The sequence below is a fragment of the Aotus nancymaae genome, unplaced genomic scaffold (genome assembly GCF_030222135.1).
Source record: "Aotus nancymaae isolate 86718 unplaced genomic scaffold, 86718_ANA_hifiasm-v0.15.2.pri h1tg000029l, whole genome shotgun sequence".
NCBI lineage: Eukaryota > Metazoa > Chordata > Mammalia > Primates > Aotidae > Aotus > Aotus nancymaae.
This window is the reverse complement of record NW_026988442.1, coordinates 18,102,401-18,120,335: the sequence shown is the minus strand read 5'-3', so window position 1 is coordinate 18,120,335 and position 17,935 is coordinate 18,102,401. Positions and strand designations below refer to the sequence as shown.

Genomic DNA, 17,935 nt, shown 5'->3' with positions numbered 1-17,935 from the left:
AAAGCAGCGGGAGGCTGAGTTTTTGCTCCGGGAGATCATTGGCTCCCCTGGCAGGCAAGAAATAAGGGAGGGAGAGATGCTGAAGTGAGCCCCTGCCTGAGACGGGACAAGGGCCTTAGGGACGGAGCATCAGCACCAGGTCCAGGGCTCAGTGATGTACAGAATCCCTTGTTTTCTCATTGAGGCTCCCATAGCAGCGGCGATGAGAAAGGGGCCTTGGAGACCACAGATGGGGCTGACTATCCAAAGACCACTGAGGCCAGAAGAGGGCGGGCAGGGATGAGGTTCAGCTAGAATACCAGGTGATTCCTTCATCTCATCATTTAATAAATATTTATTGAGGACCTACTAAGTGCCAGCACTCTGCTAGGCATGGAGATCAGATGGCAAATAAAAAAATACAGTGCCTGCTCGTATAGATATCCCAGGTCAGTGGGGAGGGTGGTCCCTCCTGGAGGGAAAAGCAAAGTCCAGACTCAGACAGGGCATGCATGCATCTGGTGAAGAGGGGGAGGGTGGAGGCAGAGGCCAGGCAGACTTCACCCCCAGAGCTGAGAACAGAAATGTCTTCCTTTTTCAAAATCTCCGAGACGTGCTGCACAGGTGGAAATGCAACATGCAGACCCAGCTGTAGCCTCCAAGCTTCATCTTTCTTGTCCTCAATCTCTCATGTACTGGACGTTGGCACCCAAGAACAGGAAGTCCTAGGAAAAACAGGACAGGACAGGATCGTAAAGGGCATCCTCTACTCCGAAAAGATGCATCTGCGATTGAAAGGGAAGCCACATCTTGGGAAACACAAGCTCTGCCGGAATCCAGGTCAGTGCATAAATTGCGAGTGTGCCTCGGTCCCCAAGGTCTCCATAAAGCACAGCTTTTCCCAACTGCCTTCTCTAAGGCAGCGATTGATCTGTCATTCCCCGAGCTGCTGTTGCCTGACAGGCCTCTCAGTGTCCTTTGTGTCACCTAAATTTTCTCTTCTTAGCAAATAACGAAACATTGTGAACTGCTAGGGTATAAGCTCCTGCTCATCTTACGTCTGTATCACCCAGAGGGGCAGGAATTCTGAACCAAAGGCCAAGTTCAGTTCTTTCCCACAGTGATCCATCCTTAGTTTTTGGTGGTTTGACACCTGGGCAGAGTTGACCTCAAAATTCTAATGAATATGATAATATATAACAAATCTAATTACTTTCCATGTGTCAAACATTGAGCTAGAAGCGATCACACTTGCCCTTTAATCATCACAAAAGCCCAGTGACGTTTCTAGGTTCCTAATCATCCCCTGTCCTTCATTCCCTTTAATGCCTGTTATTTTCTGATGTTAACGATGTACCAGTCACAGCGCAGCATCCCCTTCCTGCTAACGAGTCTGCCAACCCCGTTCATTTCACCTCAAAAGATAACCTGAAAACCGGGAGCACAGATAGGTCACAAAACGCTTGGTCAGAATAATAGTTTGAGCAGTGAAAAATCAGACATATTTCTTGATATTAAAATGGTTTTTAAGTTAAGCTTAAAAAAGAACCTTAAGTTAAAAAAATTTTTAAATTTAAAAAAAGGGAAAGAAAAAAACCGTTATGAGCACTAGTAATGCAACTGGGCAAACAAACAAACAAACTTAAAATCCTTAAAACAAAAAGCACTAGAAATACACCAAAATTCACACTGTGGCTGTAGTGGAGCAATGGGTTTACGAATAACTTTTTCTTTTATTTTTTGGAGACGAAGTCTCACTCTATTGCCCAGGCTTGAGTGCAGTGGTGTGATCTTGGCTCGCTGCAATCTCTGCTGCCCAGGTTTAAGCAATTCTCCTGCCTCAGCCTCCTGAGTAGCTGGGATTACAGGCACCTGCCACTGCGCCTGGCCTTTTTTTTTTTTTTTTTTTTGAGACAGAGTCTCACTCCGTCACCAGGCGCCAGGCTGGAGTGCAGTGGCGCGACCTCGGCTCACTGCAACCTCCACCTCCCGGGTTCAAGCAATTCTCCTGTCTCAGCCTCCCGAGTAGCTGGGACTACAGGCGTGCGCCACCACGCCCAGCTAATTTTTTTGTATTTTTAGTAGAGATGGGGTTTTACCATCTTGGCCAGGCTGGTCTTGAACTCCTGACCTTGTGATCCACCCGCCTTGGCCTCCCAAAGTTCTGGGATTACAGACGTGAGCCACTGTGCCTGGCCTATGAATAATTTTTTCAAATGTATATAGTGTTGTCTGGACACGGTGGCTCATGCCTGTAATCCCAGCACTTTGGGAGGCCAAGGCAATCAGATCACTTGAAGCCAGGAGTTTGAGACCAGCCTGGCCAGCACTGTGAAGCCTCATCTCTACCAAAAATACCAAAAAAAAAAAAAAAAAAAAAATAGTTGGGAGTGGTGGCAGGAGCCTGTAGTTCCAGCTAATCCAGAGGCTCAAGCACAAGAATCTCTTGAACCCAAGAGGCAGAGGTTTCAGTGAGCCAAGATTGCGCCACTGCACTCCAGCCCGGGTGACAGAGCGAGACTCTGTCTAAAAAAACAAAATGTGTATATGGTAGTAGTACTTGTTTAAATGGGAGGCATGCCAAACATATATTTATAATAACGTCTTCAACCTAAAAATTGAGAAGAAAAACTTAAAACTTATGAATGGCTTTCAGAACCTGACCTAATGCTATGTCTAGGACTTACGGTATTTTCTTTTTGGTGGAGTCTCGCTCTGTTGCCCAGGCTGGAGTGCAATTGTGCGATCTAAGCTCACTGCAACCTCCACCTCCCAGATTTAAGCAATTCTCCTGTTTCAGCCTCCCAAGTAGCTGGGATTACAGTTGCCCACCACCACGCCTAATTTTTGTATTTTTAGTAGAGACAGGTTTCACCATGTTTGGCCAGGCTGGTCTTGAACTCCTGATCTCGGGTGATCCACCTCCTCAGCCTCCAAAAGTGCTGGGATTACAGGCGTGAGCCACTGCTCCCAAGCTGCAGTATGTTCAAAACGAGCAGGTCTTGAGCTTTCCTCATGCCCCTCATGTTGGGGGTGAGAGGTGGTGGTGGCACAGGGCTGTGTCAAATGCCGCCTGCACTGGCAGAGGGGCCACTTCTGAAGGGCACATGGATGACTTTGTGGTATATGGCAAGGCCCAGGAGCATCCATCCTGCCCTGGCCAGACTTTCTCAGCTGCAGGGCTGGGCTGGGTGTCACCCATGAGTCATAGCCTCTGAAGCTAGCATGTGAACCACCTGCCCCCTGACATATGCTCAGAGCCCCCTGAACCCACTGACCTTATAGATCTGGAGCCCAAGGTCGTAGAGCTGAACCTGCTTCAGCAGAGGGAGGGGGAAGCCTTCGGCCAACTTATCTGGAGGTTGAAACACAACATTGAGAGAGATTGGTGAATACATAATAATTAGACACAGATTTTTACTGAAAATGTTGTTCTCTGCAAACTCTATATTCAGTATATGCCCATTTAATGATTATCAAGACTATGAGGTAGGTGTGATTATTCTTTCCATTTTACAGATAAGGAAATTGAGGCACAGAGTGGCCAAGTAACTTGTTTTAGGTCACACAGTTAGGAAGTGGCGGAACTGGGATTTGAACCCAGGGAGGCTGACTTGGGAGCCTAAGCTGCCAGGCATGGTGCTGTCTGGAGAAAGCACACATTCAGGATAAGATAAGGAACAGGGCATCCACTCCCTGCCCTTTGCCCTGTCCTGCTCTCTGTTGCAGCCAAAAGAAGCAAAGCTTCATGGACACAGGGTTTAAGTCTTCTGTTTTCTTCTCTGACTAGGCAGTTGGGCAGTTGACTGGGAGATGTGAGATCGGAGGGGGCTGCCTTGTGCCTTCTATATTAATTTGGTCCTCAGTCTTTCACCTGCCTCTTCAGGATATGGGGCATTTCCATGTGTCCCTCTTTCCCGCTTATAAGGAGGTTTCCCGTGCCCCAAAGAGCTGTCCCAGCCCCCAACCCTCATTAAAGCCCTGGAGGGAGATGAGGCCAACTTCAGTGATTCCATGTCACAGGCAGGCTGCTAAGCTCAGAGAGAAGTGACTTGCCTGTGGTCACACAGCCCCCAGGAGAGCCCTGTTTTCCAAGTCCAACATTCTTTCCTCCAATGTCTGCTTTTGACTTGGCAAAATCCACAGTGATTCTTACCGTTGAACTTGGGGTAGAGGTTGTTGAGGATGTAGTAGTTGAGGATCGCTTCCAACAGCTCTGCCTGGAGGAGAGCAGGAGAGGCACACTGCACATCGCCACGCGGCCACCCTGGGGGTGGGGTGGCTCTGTGTGTGCCAACATAGCAAAACGCTTGGAAAAAGCAAGCTATTAATACCTCATGCTACTATTTTGTAAGCTAAAACTCTTTTGAGATGAACATTTAGTATGCAAGTAAATAGAAAAAGTTTAGAAAGTTACACACCCAACAGTCTTTCCTCTAAAGAAACAGCATCAACATTTGACTTGTCCTTAGCCTTATCGTTAGTATTCAATTTTATTTACAGTGAGAATGTTTTTCCTGAACTACTTGTATAATTAAAAAATTTTAATAAAAACAAAATAAGCTTTTCTACCAAAATCACGAAACACAACTTTTAACCCCCATTATCTGCCAGGCAGAGAACTCAGAGCTTTATGTGTATGTCTGATTCAATCTTCACCACAACCCCTCAAAGTTCATATTAATGTCCCCATTTCACATATCTGGAAACTGAGGCCCACAGAATGAAAGGGACTTACAAGAAACTGGGCGACAGCCTCAGGACTTGAATGTAAATTTATCTGAGTCTATAGTTCTTGTTTTCACATTTCATGTTCTGAAAACCCGATAGGATGGATTTTTGTGAAACTTTTACTTGCATGTTTTACTTTGCAGTAAAGATGCACAGATACAATACGAGTGCGCCATTGTTCACTCAGTGAAAGGAGTCATCCTCAGTGTCCCTGTGTCTCTCCCCACAGCTTCTGTATTTGTTTCTATTTCATAAGTGCTTCGGGAAAGTCTGGGAGGCAGGGCACGGGTGGAGGTGCACATTAAAGTCTACCCGGCTCCTCCTTCCCTCTTACCAGAAAGCTCTTCTCCACCACTTCAGCTCACACTGATCTTCACATTCTCTTTCCTCCTTTTACTTTATTTAATTAAAAAATTTTTTGAGACAGAATTTCCTTCTTGTTGCCAAGGCCGGAATGCAGTGGCGTGATCTTGGCTGACTGCAATCTCTGCCTCCTGGGTTCAAGCGATTCTCCTGGCTCAGCCTCCTGAGTAGCTGGGATTACAGGTGCCTGCCACCACACCCGGCTAATTTTTTTGGATTTTTAGTAGAGATGGGGTTTCACTATGTTGGCCAGGCTGGTCTCGGTCTCAAACTCCTGACTTTGTGTTCCGCCCACCTTGGCCTCCCAAAGTGCTGGGATTACAGGTGTGAGCCACCTGGTTGCTTTCCTCCTTTTATATGGGGTCATCTACTTGACCACTTTTTCTACCTTGTGGAAATCACTTCTTGCTTTTACCAGCACTCAATGTTTCTTATTTTGATAACAGTCTACTTCCCCCCAGGGAACAACCCTCCTCGCCAATCTTAGTCCATAGGATTTGGATGTAGCTGACTACGAATCCTGCCTCCTGGAGTGTAGATGAGATCCACACTGGGCTAATTGGCCTTGCCCAACTTCTGGCCACAGTGCTTGGCTTAAGACTGGGTGCCTAAGATGAGTCCAATGAGAGCTAGCACAGGGATTTTTTTTTTTAATTTTGTTAATTTTTTTTTAAAGAAACCGAAACTGTAGGAAACGCTGGGGCTTGCCACCAATTGGAAGAGGTGCCTGAGAATGAAATGAATACAAATGAAAACAGAACAGAGAGATGGAGAGAGATTCTTGATGCACTAATTTGAACACCTGGATCCAGCTATGCCTGAAACCTCTGGTCTTCGTTTTTTTTTGTTTATTTTTACTTTTCAGTTATATAATCCTATATATTTCTCCTCTTTGTGTAAGATGATTTCCATTGGCTTTCTGTCTCTTGCAGTTAAAAGAATTCTGTCCAGTAGATGACTTAATTATATATTGTTTTATATTAGGATATAACTGTTCTTTGGCCCTGTGTCTTGTGTTTTCAAGACCTTCTACACTTCTCCAGGGTGAAAATCAACTCTTCTCCTTTGTATTTCCTATTATAGGTGACATAGCAATTGCTTAGGAAACACCCCAAATTAATTAACATTCTAATCGTGTCATCAATAAAAACAACAACTTACATTGAATACTCCAGCTTTGGATTCTTTCAGTTCCACTTTTATCCTATAATGAATGAGAGAAGATTCAGAGGTGTGGGCGTAATGCAAGTCTAAGCAATATGGGGGTCCCCAGAAGTGGGAAAGGATGGGCTTGAGAAGGCACAGGGCCAAAGGCCGGGTGGGAGCAGGAGTGGAAAAGATGACTGAATAACTAAAAACAGTAATTCGATGATATCGAGAAGACTGTCAGAGGGCGATGGGGTAGTGTCAAAAAGCTCACTCTATCATTTCAGGAAGTTAATATAGCTGGCGTCTAAATTTCATCGATTAAGAAGTAACAGTCTTAGTGAATTCTTTAACAATTTGAAATTTGTGGGGGCAGGACCAGTGGGGCAGAAGAATTGGGCCAACTGGGGTGAAATGTAAGTGTCCTTTCCAAATGGTGTCCCCCTCACCGCCCTGCCACCAGTTACAGAGAAGCAGCTACAGTATATAGATGGAGCCCAGCTGGGCACCCCATTGTGGGCAGGAGGCCAACTTACTTTCCTGGCTTCAGGAACCCAGTGATCTTGCTGGTGTTGAAGGTCAAGATGGCGGACACATTAGTGGCCTGGAAATGCCGGTAGAAGGAAGCAGGTGTAAGTGATGGAGGTTGTATGTATAGGAAGGGTGATGACGAGGGACCAACTGTCTCCTCTCAACAAACAGCTCAGTGAGCTAAAGCAGGTAATTTGCCCACTAGACTATAGACTCTCAGAAGGCTCACTGTAGGTGCTCAATCAATATTTGAACTTGGACTTGAACATTTTTATTTGAAATTGTTGTCCATGATAGCAGTTAAACTTGGAACAGACTACTAAGAGAAGGTATAGAGTACCTACCCCTGAAAGCTCTAAAAAGGATCATTGCTAGTTATCTCAGATCAAGATTCAGCCCTAGTAACAACAACAATAATAAATTATCATCATTATTTTAGAATCTCTCTAAAAGTGAGTGCAATCATGGCTCACTGCAGCCTTGAACTCCTGGGCTCAAGTGATCCTCCCATGTCACCCTCCTAAGTAGCTAGGGCTACAGGTACATTACACTATGCCCAGCTATATTTTTTCTTTTCTTGTAGCAATGGAGTCTTGCTATGTTGCCCAGGCTGGTCTCAAACTCCTGGCCTCATGCGATTCTCCTGCCTGGACCTCCCAAAGTGCTGAGATTGTAGGTGTGAGCCACCACACCCAGATGATAAATTATATTTTAATTTAAAATATATTAATAAAGACACTTTTGATAACAATAACAATATTAAATTGCAGATATAGCATTTAGGAAGTATTACCCTGTCAGAGATTTGACTTTTTTTTTTTAATTTTTAATTTTTCTTTTTTGAGATGGAGTTTCACTCTTGTTGCCCAGGCTGGAGTGCAATGGTGCCATCTCAGCTCACTGCAACCTCTGCCTCATGGGTTCAAGCAATTATCCTACCTTAGCCTCCCCAGTAGCTAGAATTACAGGCATGCACCACCATACCCAGCTAATTTTTTGTATTTTTAGTAGAGATGGGGTTTCACCATGTTGGCCAGGTCGGTCTCGAACTCCTGATCTCAATTGATCCACCCGCCTCGGCCTCCCAAAGTGCTGGGATTACAGATGTGAGCCACCAAGCCTGGCCAGATTTGACTTGTTGATTTCAAAAGTCAAGAAACAAGAGAGTAGAGTTCTTCATCCAGCGAGCAGGGCCCCCAAAGGACTCAGCATCCCTTCCCTATTAGACAGAGTCCATCGAAAAAGGAAAACTCACTCTCAATGTTTAATGCAGAGGGAATTTAATACAGGGAATTGGTTATACAAGTGATGGAATTGTTGAGAAGCTAGTAAAGCATTGGTGAGGCCGCCTGGAGATTAGCAGAGACAGGAGGCTGTATCCACCCCAGGACTAGAGGAACAAAGAGTGGAGTTGGAGTTATGGAAGTCACCATGGAGGAGACATAGTCACAGCCTGAGCCTCTGCCAGCCGCAAAGAAAGAGGAAAAAATACTCTGGCTTCATCTTTCCTCCCCACCTCCATTCTCCTGACAGTACCTCCCATTGGCTGACCTGGGTGGAAATCAGAGTGCAAGGAAGCATGGGAAATGTAGTCTTCCAGGGTCAAATATAGACAAAGAACAGGGCAAATCGACAAAGACCCGTATACCTTCCTCCCCACAATAGTCCAGACTCACGTAGTGAGAGATACCTGTGTTAAACAAATACACCTGCAGACAGCTACAAAGTACCTTTGTAGTAAACACTCAGAAAAAAGATAATGGAATGTTAAGATAAAAGTGGCAAGGGGTGTAATGTAGATTAGGGGTAAGAGCCAGCCAGAAAGGCATCTCTCGGGAAGTGGAATTTAAGTTGAGAACTGGAGGAATTATCCAGGTGGTGAGTGGGGAGAAAAGCATGTGAGGAAAAGGGAACAGCATTTGCAAAGGCTCTGAACCTTACCACACTGAGCCGGAAGACAAGCTCCTTGCTGGAGCTGGGTGGGAGTACAAAGGCATCTATCTCCATATAGGGCTCCACGGACAGATTCCCAGGGCTGAAATTCAGGAGCGGGGCAGAGGTCACTGATCCCTGGAGCTCCAAGTCCATGTTGGGGTAGAGCCTGGCTAACTGGGAGCAGAATTAGGAGATTACATCAAGAGAAGAAAATATGTAAGTTGGCTGGAGAGGCCTGTGGGAGTCAGATCAAGCTGGGAATCGCTTTTGGTAATTTTATTTCCCACAAAATTCTCTGTGCCTTTTTCTCTTAACTGTAACACTGGCCTTCTCTCCACGTCAGACACAGAGTCTGCATCATCTGTTTCATAGCTGCGTTGTATTCCACTGTATATGGGTCCTGCGATGGATTAAACTCTGTTGGGCATCAAGTTGTCTCGAAGGTTTTGCCATTATAATTGTAAGGCTGGCTGCCTCGCTGGGAGCTAAATGGACACACTTATCTCTCCCCGTGCCGGACTCTCCATGCTGACACACTTATCTCTCCCCATGCCGGCCTCTCTATGCTGGCTCCCCACACCCACTCCTATCTGATCTCTCTATGCAGGCTCCACACACCCACTCCTGCATTCCTCACTCGACCCCTTCAAAATTTAAAAAGCCCGCCAAAGATTTGTCCAACGGCAGCTTAACATTGACCTCCCCAGCCTGTCAACCCACCAGTAGTCCCGCCTGGCAACCAATAGCAGCTCGTCCCATCGGCACCTTGACTTCCCCTCACCAATGAAACTGTCTGCTCTGTTTCCCTGGTGATCAATCAGACCCCCTCACCAATGAAACTCACCAATGAAACTGCCTGCTCTTTGTTTCCCTAATAATCAATCAACCCTCCTCACCAATGAAACTGTCTGTTCTTTGTTTCCCTAAAGACCAATCAATTACCTCCACTCCCTATAAAACCCCACACCCTGAGAAGCCCAGTGCAACTTCTCTGGCCCCTTCCCGGACCACAGAACCTCGCCCGGGAGCTGAATAAATTGGATTCTCATTTTCTCACACTGGCCTCAGTTTCCTCATTTTACCTCGGCAATATACCTTACAATAATGACCACCCCCTTGTGAGCACCCTTGGCTATTATTTTCAGGAAAACATACCTAGAGGAGGAATTGCTGAGTTGAAGGGCAGCAATGATTTTTTTTTTTTTTTGAGATGGAGTTTCGCTCTTGTTACCCAGGCTGGAGTGTAATGGCACCATCTTGGCTCATTGCAACCTCTGCCTCCTGGGTTCAAGCGATTGTCCTTCCTCAGCCTCCCAAGTAGCTGGGATTACAGGCACGTGCCACCATACCAGGCTAATTTTGTATTTTAAGTAGAGACGGGGTTTCACCATGCTGGCCAGACTGACCTCGAACTTCTGACCTCAGGTGATCTGCCCTCCTTGGCCTCCCAAAGTGCTGGGATTACAGGCATGAGCCACCACACCTGGCCAGCAATGCTTTTAAAGCTTTCAGCAGGTATTGCCAAATTGTCCTCCCGAAAAGTTGGGCCCATTTTTTTCTCCCTCCCTACCTCTCCCGAGGCCGTGGGGGAGCCCTGCTGGTTCTCCATCCCCCCATCACACTCTGCTAATTGGGCATGCAGAGGTCAGAAGCCAGTATTTTTGAAATATGACACAGCTGGATTCCATCATTTCTTTTAAAAAATATTTAATTTTCTCTTATTATTCTTTTAATATGATATTCCACAGAACATCTCTGTGTTCTTTTTAAACTTTCTTTCTAAAATAGAGACAGGGTCTTGCTATGCTGCCCAGGTTGCTCTTGAACTCCTGGCCTCAAGCAATCCTCCTGCTTTGGCCTCTCAGAGTGCTAGGATTATAGGCGTGAGCCACCACAGCCAGCCCTAGATCCCACCATTTCAAAAGTGCTCTTAAGCTTCTGTGTAACTAGAGATAGGTATAGAGTTTTATTTGGGGCAAGACTCTTCCTTTTTAGGAGGATATTGTTGGGAAAATGATACTCCCATGAGCCTTTTGGTTACGTAAACCTAAAACCTACATCCTCTTCTAGAAGGGAGACATTTGGAAGGCTGAGGGGGTAAACTGCTTCACCCAGCAGGGGGCAGAGTTGCTTTTCCAAGTATTTTGGATAAGATACTGAACCTGTATATACACAGAATATCATCAGAAAGGTATGCATAATCTGGTAATATTGGCAAACTTGAGATGGGAACTGGGTGGTTAGGGGACAGGAGTGGCTGTGAGACTCTACTCTATAACCTTTTAGATCTTTTGAATGTTGAACCATGAGAATTTATTATCCATCCTATATATATATATATATATATTTTTTTTTTTTTTTTTTTTTTTTTTTTTTTTTGAGACAAAGTCTCGCTCTGTCCCCAGGCTGGAGTGCAGTGGTGTGATCTCAGTTCACTGCTACCTTCATCTCTTGTGCTCAAACAATTCTCCTTCTTCAGCCTCCCGAGTAGCTGGCTCTACAGGCTGGTGCCACCACCATGCCTGGCTAATTTTTGTATTTTTAGCAGAGACAGGGTTTCAGTATTGAAATTGGTCAGGCTGGTCTTGAACTCCTGACCTCGTGATCCAACTGCCTCAACTTTCAAAGTGCTGGGATTACAGGCATGAGCCACTGTGCCCAGCCCAAAAACTAATATTTTTAATAATTTTTTTTGAGACAGGGTCTCATTCTGTTGCCCAGGCTGGAGTGCAGTGGCGCATTCACAGCTCACTGCAGCCTCAACCTCCCAGGCTCAGGTGATCCTCCCACCTCAGCCTCCCTGGTGGCTGGGACTTGAGCTGTGTGACATGACGCTGGGCTAATTTTTGTATTTTTTGTAGAGATGGGGTTTTGTTATGTTGCTCAGGCTGATCTTCAACTCCTGGGCTCAAGCAATCCACCCACCTTGGCCTCCCACAGTGCTGGGATTACAGGCATGAGCCACCATGCCTGGCCAAAAAGTAATTTTTTAAAGCATCAAGAACATGCCTGGAGCCTAGGAAGCCCTCTATAATTGTTAGCTCTTATTCATAAGGGTACTTTTTTTTTTTTTTTTTTGAGATGGAGTCTCACTCTTTCACCCAGGCTGGAGTGCAGTGGCATGATCTCGACTCACTGCAACCTCTGCCTTCCAGGTTCAAGCAATTCTCCTGTCTCAGCCTCCCTACTAGCTGGGACTACAGGCGCGTGTCACCACGCCCAGCTAATTTTGTGTATTTTAGTAGAGACAAGGTTTCACAATGTTGGCCAGGATGGTCTTGATCTCCTGTCCTTCTGATCCACCTGCCTTGACCTCCAAAAGTGCTGGGTACATTTTATGGAATATGCCAGCATTCCTTGGGATTCTTAGATAACACCAATAAAAGTTAGACAAGCTGTGGTTCCACAAAATGTCGGGCTCAGCCTCTGTTATTTGGGCTTTAAAGGGAGCAGTACCCCAGCCTTCAGTGGGAGTCTCATCCTGGCCCTCTGACTCTTGGCCAAGCTGAGAGAAATGCAGAGGTTTTAAAGAGAAACCTCTGGAATCTAACGGGCTCAGTCTGCACTCATGGGGAACTCAGGGACCCCTTACCCGTGGGACGAAGGGTCGGAAGGACTTGGTGGTCAGTCGGATATTAGAGTCGGGTGGTATCTGCAGCAAAGAGACACGAAGAAGTGTTAGGGTGCTCCTGCTGGAGCTGAAGGTCTAAAGAGGACTGGGGAGGCGCGGGGGTGTGCAAGCCTGTCGCTTTTCCACGGCCTGGGTTACCCTGGCAGGGCTGATACACCTGTCCTGCATTCACCCAAGCAGAGCACATGGGTGTCCAGCATCCTGCCTGCTCTCCCAGGGTGGAGCTGAGGTGCGGGTGCCACTCAGAGGGTCTGCAAGGGTGAAGTTTGCAGTCACACAGACCTCGGTTTGTGTCCTGACTTTGTGATCTCAGGCCAGCCCTTTCATCTCCCTGAACCTCAACTTCCTCATCCATAAAATGGGGATAATAGCCCCCACCTTCAAGTCACTGTGAGGGCTAAATGAACATCTAGCACAAGGCCCCGCATATGGTGAGCGCCCCATGAAACGTAGCTGTTATCATCTCACGGAAAGAGAGGCCTGTGCTGCAGGTAGGATGGGTAAACCAAACTCCATGCCACCAGCCAAGGCCTGTGCAGGTGTGGGAGGCCATTGGAAGGACAAAACGACCCTCCATCTACCAGACAGTCCCTGATCGACGCCAGGGGAGGCTGCACCGTCCGAGCCCAGCCACACGGTTGCTCTCACTCTCCTGATGTTGTTCATGAGGCCTCAACTTTGATGAAGTGCTTCAAGAAACAACTTTTTGAAACCCAGAAGTATTAGATAAACTGGAGAACCATTAAAGGCATGACCCGCTATAACATTCAGTCTTCCCTGTACAAAGCCACATTGGAAACAGTTGTTTTGGGGGTGTGAGAAAGACTGTCTCTCCTTTTCAGTATGAATCATGAAATCATATATCCTTTTCGCTTTAGCTACAAGGAAGCTCCCTGATAGGTTTGAGATGTTAAAGAAATTAATTTATGGACTCAGTGTCTTCATAATTGTGTTTTATTTTTCAATTGGTCTTTATTTCCTTTTCTCTGAAACTAAATGCATTTATTCAGTGCATGTATTATCCTGCCTCATTCACTGAAATACACACACATACACACACACACACACACACACACACACACACACACACATATATTTTGGAGATAGAGTCTCACTCTGTTGCCCAGGCTGCAGTGCAATGTGAGATCCTGGCTCATTGCAACCTCCTCCACCTCCTGGGGTTGAGATTCTCCTGCCTCAGCCTCCCATGTAGCTGGGATTACAGGCATATGCTGCCATGTCCTGCAAATTTTTGTATTTTTAGTAGAGACAGGGTTTTGCTATGTTGGCCAGGATGGTCTTAAACTCCTGACCTCAGGTGATCTGCTCACCTCGGCCTCCCAAAGTGTTAGGATTACAGGTGTGAGTCACTGAGCCCGGCCTCATTCACTAAAATATTTTTTAATAAAGCTCCAAAATCATCAGGATGAAAGGAAATATGAATTAGACTAACAAGTCTAGACTAGAAAACAGGCCTAGAAAAGTAAAACACAGAAAAGCAAGCTGCAAAGTCTTCCACGGTTGTTATAAGGCAGAAGAACTTTTTTTTTTTTGAGTCAGAGTCTCACTCTGTCATCCAGGCTGGAGCACAGTAGCACGATCTTGGCTCACTGCAACCTCCACCTCCTGGGTTCAAGTGATTCTCCCACCTCAGCCTCCTGAGTAGTTGAGATTACAGGTGTGCACCACCATCACACCTGGCTAATTTTTGTATTTTTAGTAGAGACAGGGTTTGGCCATGTTGGCCAGGCTGGTCTCGAACTCCTGACCTCAAGCAATCTGCCCGCCTCAGGCTCCCAAAGTGCTGGGATTACAGGCGTGAGCCACTGTGCCCGGCCAAGGGAGAAAGAACTTTGGCTTTGAGTTTCCTGGCCACCAAAGTAAAAAGGGAGATTGTGCTAACATACTTTCCCTGGTCTTGATTTTTCTCTTAGCTATAACTTACTATTTTACTGATGTCAACAGGGGTGAAAAGGAAAGAAGGAAGAAGCGGTAGGTCACATGCTCGTTTGAGGGACCTATTTGCCACCATCCTCACCATGTCATCTGTGATGGAGAAGTTCAGATGCCCTTCCTGGTGGTAAACCAGGCTGGCCGTGTTGAAGACATAATCCGAGACAGCGAAGTAGACCATTTTGTCGTGTTCCTCAGGAAGGCTCACGACGGGAGCAAGGAGGGCAACTGGGGAACGGTGGTTACGATGGAAGATTTCACCCTGGAGAGGGAAATAGGGTCCAGTTGGACTTTTCAAAGCCTGTCCCGGGGCTGGGGCTAGGTGTTCCCCTACACAGTCTGATGAAAGGATGCTGGCTGGGGCACTGCCTGAAACTCCACCATTAAAGCAGTGTTATGTCTTTTAATGAAGAGCTCCCTAGAAGCTTTTCTATATTAACCCATGGGATGTCCTGGCCAACCCCTCTATATGCCCTAGGCCCATCTACACCCCCTAGGCCCTGCTCTGATTGGCCTTTTCTGCATGATGGGCAAGGCAAAATAGGGGAAGAAGGAGGAGGGAAGCGTTAAGACCTGAGAGGTGTAAGGCACCCGTGGGGGAATCCTAGCTCCGGGAAATCTCCCCACCACTCTGTATTGCCCGGCCCTCGACACACCACTGGGAAGACAGGGACAGATCTGAAGTTAGGGGGACAGGTGGCCTAAGGAATGGCTGACCCTGGGGGAAAGCCTCACCCAGCCAGCCCGGCCCCAGGACCCTCACCTTAAACATCACCTCCAGCATCTGGGCTGTTGCTCGAGGGGCTTCCACTAAGCTGTAATCAATGCTGGCGAAACTGTCAATCTCATTTGTAACTGTGAACCAGGACAGGGCAGAATTAGGGGCCAGGTGCCGCTTTCAGCTGCTGGGGGCGGGGCAAGGGTGCTGGCTGACTCACATTCCCTGTGACTTTCTTCAGACTCTCCCTACCAGCTGGGCCGGAGGCAAAGAATTGCTTCTTCAAGAAAGAGACTACATGGGTTCCCTTGGGGGAGTTAACAATGATGGGGGTGTTATGCTCAGTTTCCAGATACACACAAACACACACACACACACACACACACACACACACATACCATGAGTCCAGGCTTCACCTCTCCAGCCACACCTGGAGCTTAATGCTGAACCAATGCCTTTACCAGGAAGGTCAGGCAGGGAGTGTGCAGAGGGCCCAGACACTCCCCTCCAAAGCCTTGAATGAACGAGTGTTCCAAGTCCCAGTACTTGGTTGCCGACTTGGACCTCTGGTAAAGGTAATGTCAACAAGTAATCACATGGGGGCTTGGGAGCCCAGGCATCAGCGAACACCTCAGATAATTGATCAGGGTCTCCCCCTCCACACTGAATGTGTGCACCCTGGATCCAGGGACTCCACTTGTAGGTGGCTCCCTGCAGCCCTGTTAGCATCAGCAAGGAGAGGCAGACACCGAAACGTCTGTCAGCGGGGGCTTATTAAATAAACGAAGACACATCCATGTGATGGAATGCTACATAGCTGTTAACATAATAAGGTTTGTTACAACCACTTTGGGAAACTTTTTGCAAGAATCTGATAATACTGAATCTGGGCATATCACATGAGCCTGCAATTTCACTCCCAGGTATATACCCAAAGACATGTGACCACAGGTACTAGGATATTCATAGCAGCACATGGGCTAAAACTGAACACCACCCCCAGGTAGCCTTCAATAATAGAATGGACAAATACATGGAGAAACATCTACACGGTGGCATAGTATGCAGCAAGGAGAACGAACCGGTTACAGTACAGGTGCATGCAACAATATGCATTGACCTCATGTTTTATTTTATTTCAGTTTTATTGAGATAGGGTCTCACTCTGTGGCTCAGGCTGGAGTGCAGTGGCACAATTTAAGCTCACCACTGCCTTGACCTCCTGGGCTCAAGTGATCCTCCCACCTCGGCCTCCCAAGTAGCTGGAACTATAGGCGCATGCCACTACACTTGGCTAATTTTTGTATTTATTGTAGAGACAGGGTTTCACCATGTTGTCCAGGCTGGCCTTGAACTCCTGAACTCAAGTGATCCTCCCTCATTGGCCTCTCAAAGTGCTGGGATTACAGGTGTGCACCACCACTCTTGGCCTGATCTCATATTTTATTTTATTTATCATTATTATTATTTTTGTGACAGAGTTTCTCTCTGTCACCCAGGCTGGAGTGCAGTGATGCAGTCTCTGCTCACTGCAACCTCCACCTCCTGGGTTCAATCAATTCCCTACGTCAACCTCCTAAGTAGCTGAGACTATAGGTGCCCACCACCACGCCTGGCTAATTTTTGTATTTTTAGTAGAGACAGCGTTTTACCATCTTGGTCAGGCTGGTCTTGAACTCCTGCCCTCATGATCCACCCGCCTTGGCCTCCCAAATGCAGGGATTATAGGCATAAGTGAAAAACCAGCCATGTTCTGTTTCTTGGTTGGGAGCTGGTTACATGCATGTGAAAACTCTTTAACTATAGACTTAAGATTTGAGGACTTTTCTCTATAAATATACTTCAATAAAAAGTTTTGAAAAATCAAATCAGGCTGGCATGGTGGCTCGCTCCTGTCAGTACTTTGGGAGGCTGAGGTGGGTGGATCACTTGAGCCCAGGAGTTCGAGACCAGCCTGGGCAACACAGAGAAACCCTGTCTCTACAAAAAGCACAAAAAAGTAGCCGGGTGTGATGGCAAGGAACCTGTGGTCCCAGCTACTCAGGTGGCTGAGGCAGGAGGATCACTTGAGCTCAGGAAGTTGAGGCTGCAGTGAGCCGAGATCACACCACTGCACTCCAGCCTGGGCCACAGAGTGAGACTCTGTCTCAAAAAAAAGAAATCTAGAACAATGTCTATACTATGTATATGAACATACATATTTATAATTATGCAAATACACATAGATTCATGAACAAAATAATACATATGTGAATGTCTATTCATATGCTTACATATATTTATATTTGTACATGCAAATAAATTATCTGAAAAGATACATTCAAACAAGAAGTTACTTCTTGGAAGAAAAGTCGGGGAGAAAAAGCAACTTCCAATTTTTACTTTTTTTTTTTTGAGACGGAGTTTCGCTCTTTGTTGCCTAGGGTGAATTGCAATGACGTGATCTTGGCTCACCGAAACCTCTGCCTCCCAGGTTCAAGCAATTCTCCTGCCTCAGCCTCCCGAGTAGCTGGGGTTACAGGCATGTGCCACTATGCCCAGCTAAGTTTGTATTTGTAGTAGAGATGGGGTTTTGCCATGTTGGTCAGGCTGGTCTCGAACTCCTGGCCTCAGGTAATCCGCCCACCTCGGTCTCCCAAAGTGCTGGGACTGCAGGTGCGAACCACCATACCCAGCCCTTAATTTTCACTTTCTATATTTCTGTCCCATTTGCTAATTTATAAGGTACACATATGACGTTATAGAAATTAACAGAAATAAAGTGTCCCGGGGTGGGTGGGGTGTCCTACCTGGCAGAGTTTGGAGATAAGGCTGTAGATTGGAGGACACTGATTTCTGGATCATTTCACAGATCTGAAAAAAATGGGAAGAGAATGCCTGAGTGAGTTCCCCAGCTCTGGTCTGGCGTGGTGCTGATGACCGCAGCTACATTATTTCACATGTATGCC

At 46.6% G+C, this 17,935-nt stretch overlaps 1 protein-coding gene across 1 annotated transcript in view; it reads right to left on the bottom strand.

The window, feature by feature from the left end:
• Window positions 1-316: 316 nt before the first annotated feature.
• Window positions 317-17,935, bottom strand: part of LBP (lipopolysaccharide binding protein) — a 32,453-nt gene continuing 14,834 nt past the window's right edge. The window contains exons 6-15 of the mRNA XM_012455032.3: window positions 17,777-17,840; window positions 15,033-15,124; window positions 14,355-14,531; window positions 12,278-12,337; window positions 8,692-8,859; window positions 6,756-6,823; window positions 6,235-6,277; window positions 4,136-4,199; window positions 3,258-3,334; window positions 317-704 (exon numbers count right to left, since the gene is read on the bottom strand). Coding sequence (XP_012310455.2) covers window positions 660-704; window positions 3,258-3,334; window positions 4,136-4,199; window positions 6,235-6,277; window positions 6,756-6,823; window positions 8,692-8,859; window positions 12,278-12,337; window positions 14,355-14,531; window positions 15,033-15,124; window positions 17,777-17,840 — 858 coding nt within the window. The 3' untranslated portion in view covers window positions 317-659. The remainder of the gene's footprint in view (window positions 705-3,257; window positions 3,335-4,135; window positions 4,200-6,234; window positions 6,278-6,755; window positions 6,824-8,691; window positions 8,860-12,277; window positions 12,338-14,354; window positions 14,532-15,032; window positions 15,125-17,776; window positions 17,841-17,935) is intronic.